General features: G+C 39.1%; 1 protein-coding gene across 1 annotated transcript in view; it reads left to right on the forward strand.

Annotated features, from left to right (window-relative positions):
• Window positions 1-2874, forward strand: part of LOC101847686 (serine-rich adhesin for platelets) — a 20421-nt gene that overhangs the window by 2307 nt on the left and 15240 nt on the right. The window contains exon 2 of the mRNA XM_005107805.3: window positions 1479-1576. Within this exon, the coding sequence (XP_005107862.1) occupies window positions 1510-1576 (67 nt within the window). The 5' untranslated portion in view covers window positions 1479-1509. The remainder of the gene's footprint in view (window positions 1-1478; window positions 1577-2874) is intronic.

Consider the following 2874-nt stretch of genomic DNA (forward strand, 5'->3'; position numbering starts at 1 on the left):
GGGGCTGATTCTTGTTTAAATTTAGGGTTTTTGTTGTCGATCCCTCTTTTTCTCCCTTTCCTTTTGAGGAGAGGGGTTCTGCTGCAAGGGCTGATTGCTCCTGAGTAAGACCAGGTTCCAGATTAGGATTTTAGTACAGCAGCATCTTTTGGTTATGGAGGTGTAACTTGATGATTTCTGAGGGGTATGGAGGGGTGCAAAAGGGAGAGAGTGAAGATGTTGTGTAACAGTTAAGTGCATTATTGCAGGCTGAGAACCCAAGTTCAATTCCTCTGTGGGGAGAATTTTAAAAATAGAATATAATGGGTCTTGCTGCTGGGACATTGTATCCCTCTCAGCTCGGGTTGGCCCTGTTGGGTAGCATCAAAGCAAGCCTTTTAGATGATTTAAATTGTCAATTCAATGTCATGTAAATGTTAAACCCACCTTATATGAAACAAAAGGTCGAGACACACTTTTTAGTAGATCTGAGGTTTCTATGTATGCTATTTCTTTGTCAGACTGGCACTAGTATTAGTCCAGTGGTCACTTAATAATTTGCAAAACAGAAAATGCTTTATGTGAACAAAATATTATGTTTTTCTGTTTTGGCTAAAAATATGAAAGCTTTTACATTGCTGGTTTTTGCGCAAGTGTAGGATGACTACTCTTTGTGAGTGTTACTACTAGCATGTCTGTGGTTCTATGCTCTATTTCAAATTTGCTGTGCTTGCTTTTGGGAAGGAAGTAAGTTAATGGGTAATCATGATCGTGGCAAGCAGCAAATATAGGGGAATGGAATGTCATCAAAATGGCTGAAGCAGTTAGATTTTATATATATTGCCATAAAATATGCCTTCTTGATATCCAGTTTTTGTTAAGCTGGTAGTCGGAACTAATTTTATGGTGGGGAAGATTCAATAATTTCCTTTTCTGAAAACATTTGGTGTGATTTTGAGGAAGGGGGTGGGGGGACATACTTTTTCTTTTTCAGTAGTAGCAATATTTGGTTTCTGTGTCTTATTATATTATTTATAGGAAAATATTCTGTTCAAGTTAAACAGTTTCTCAAGCCACTGTTTGGGATGACTGAAAGATATTGACTATGTGTTACAAATTACTGTGAATTCCAAACTGAATGTTTCCATCTTTTAAGAATTTTTAGCTACTGGGTTACACATTGTTAAGAAATGGTGAAACTATCAGTTATTTATGGAAACACATTTTGATTTTTTTTTAAAGCGTTGTCATTATCTTCCCTGTAGCTTGAAACAGTCTGTAGTGACTTTTGGTACCTTTCTCCAGGAACACACACACATTTCATGTAAAGAGCAAAGCTTGTCTATCCTGTGTACTTTGTTGTGCGATAGGGTGTTGAAAGCTACAGATTGTTTGTATTTATTTGGCAGTGTTGTTAGAAAACGGTGATGGATGACATGCCAAGCATTTCGGTTTCTAGCTCACGTTCCATCAACCTTTTTGTATGCTTTGTTTCGCAGAGGCGGAAGGGAGGACACTGCTGTTGCCGCCATGGCGGGCTCAAACAGCAGACCTACTGGCACCAGGGGCAGACCGACACACAGAACCAGAGCGAAGGGTAACTGTCCCATAGTCTTGTCAGTCTCAAGTGTTAGTGTTCATATACGTAAACTGGCTTGGGAAAATATTTGTTTGGCAAAACTGGAAAGATGGGGGTGTTTGTGGCATCTAAGCTCCCTCTTTGTGGCTTTTGGAGCAAGGTATTGTTTTTTCCATCAAAATTCAGTACTGTCGAAATCTTTGACATGAATGCATCAGTGGCGATAGCACTGGTGTTCGCATTGGACTCTGATGAACCGCCTGGTAAACGTCAAAATTTTTACAGGCACCCACACACTCATAAAAAATTTGCCAACTCGTCAAAAAATATCACACGAGTTTGGTCCGTCAAAATTTTGATTCAAATCTGTTTTTTTTTACCTCAGAACGCCCTACACACAGTCAAATTTGGCTAACAAATTTTTTTTTGCAAAATTTTGACGTTTTTTAAAATGTGTATGGGGCCCTTTAGCTAAGTAACAACACTTCTACTTTCCAATAAAGATTTTTCATGAGGCCCTTTAAAAATAAATGAAAATGAGCCTGAACAGTAAACCAGAGATCCTCTTGTACCAATAGAAAAGCATGACAAAAGCAACATGTTCTACGACATTGTAATCAATCATTGTGCACCAAAGAGAACTAATTGGCAGCAAATTGGTCACTAAGGGTGGTTGGCGTGTGCTCTTGTGTGGTTTGCTCCTTCTTTTCTAATAAACATCTGTTGTCCTTTTCTCCCCCTCCTTTTTTGTGTGTGCTTCTCTGCTGTAACACCTCTAATCTTTGGCACTTATAAGACCTAATGTGTTGCAAGTGCCCTAAAATGACTAAAACTAAGGAAAAAAATATGGTCCCTAAAAAGTCTTGGCTTCATTGCTAACTTAACTCAAAAGCGTTTCTGACTTGGGCAGAAAGAGTAAGCACTTGTAATATATCCATGAAAACCACGAGCAAAAAACATGGAGACTTCAAGTGAATTTGCCTATGTAGGTGGGAGGGGGGAGCAAAGCTTCAGAGCATTGTGCCAAAGATTTGCTGTACTTGTGTGTGTATTCACCAATGAGGAAAGCCAAAGCAGAAACACAGACTTAAATCTCTCTCGTCGACCTTGAATTAGTCGTCGAATCAGAAGATTAAGGCAGGTAAAATTGTTCTATCAAGAAAAAGAGATTCCGGTGTGAGAGAGGTATTTGGTTGGACAGGTGGGGTTTTACAATGAATTTACTTACGTGTTTTGATGACTTATGCCCTGCTGTTTTATGCTGTGTGCAATTTGTGGGAAGTGAAAAAAGACAATGATGATAGATGGAGGGGGGG

The sequence above is a fragment of the Aplysia californica genome, unplaced genomic scaffold (genome assembly GCF_000002075.1).
Source record: "Aplysia californica isolate F4 #8 unplaced genomic scaffold, AplCal3.0 scaffold00633, whole genome shotgun sequence".
Classification (NCBI taxonomy): domain Eukaryota; kingdom Metazoa; phylum Mollusca; class Gastropoda; order Aplysiida; family Aplysiidae; genus Aplysia; species Aplysia californica.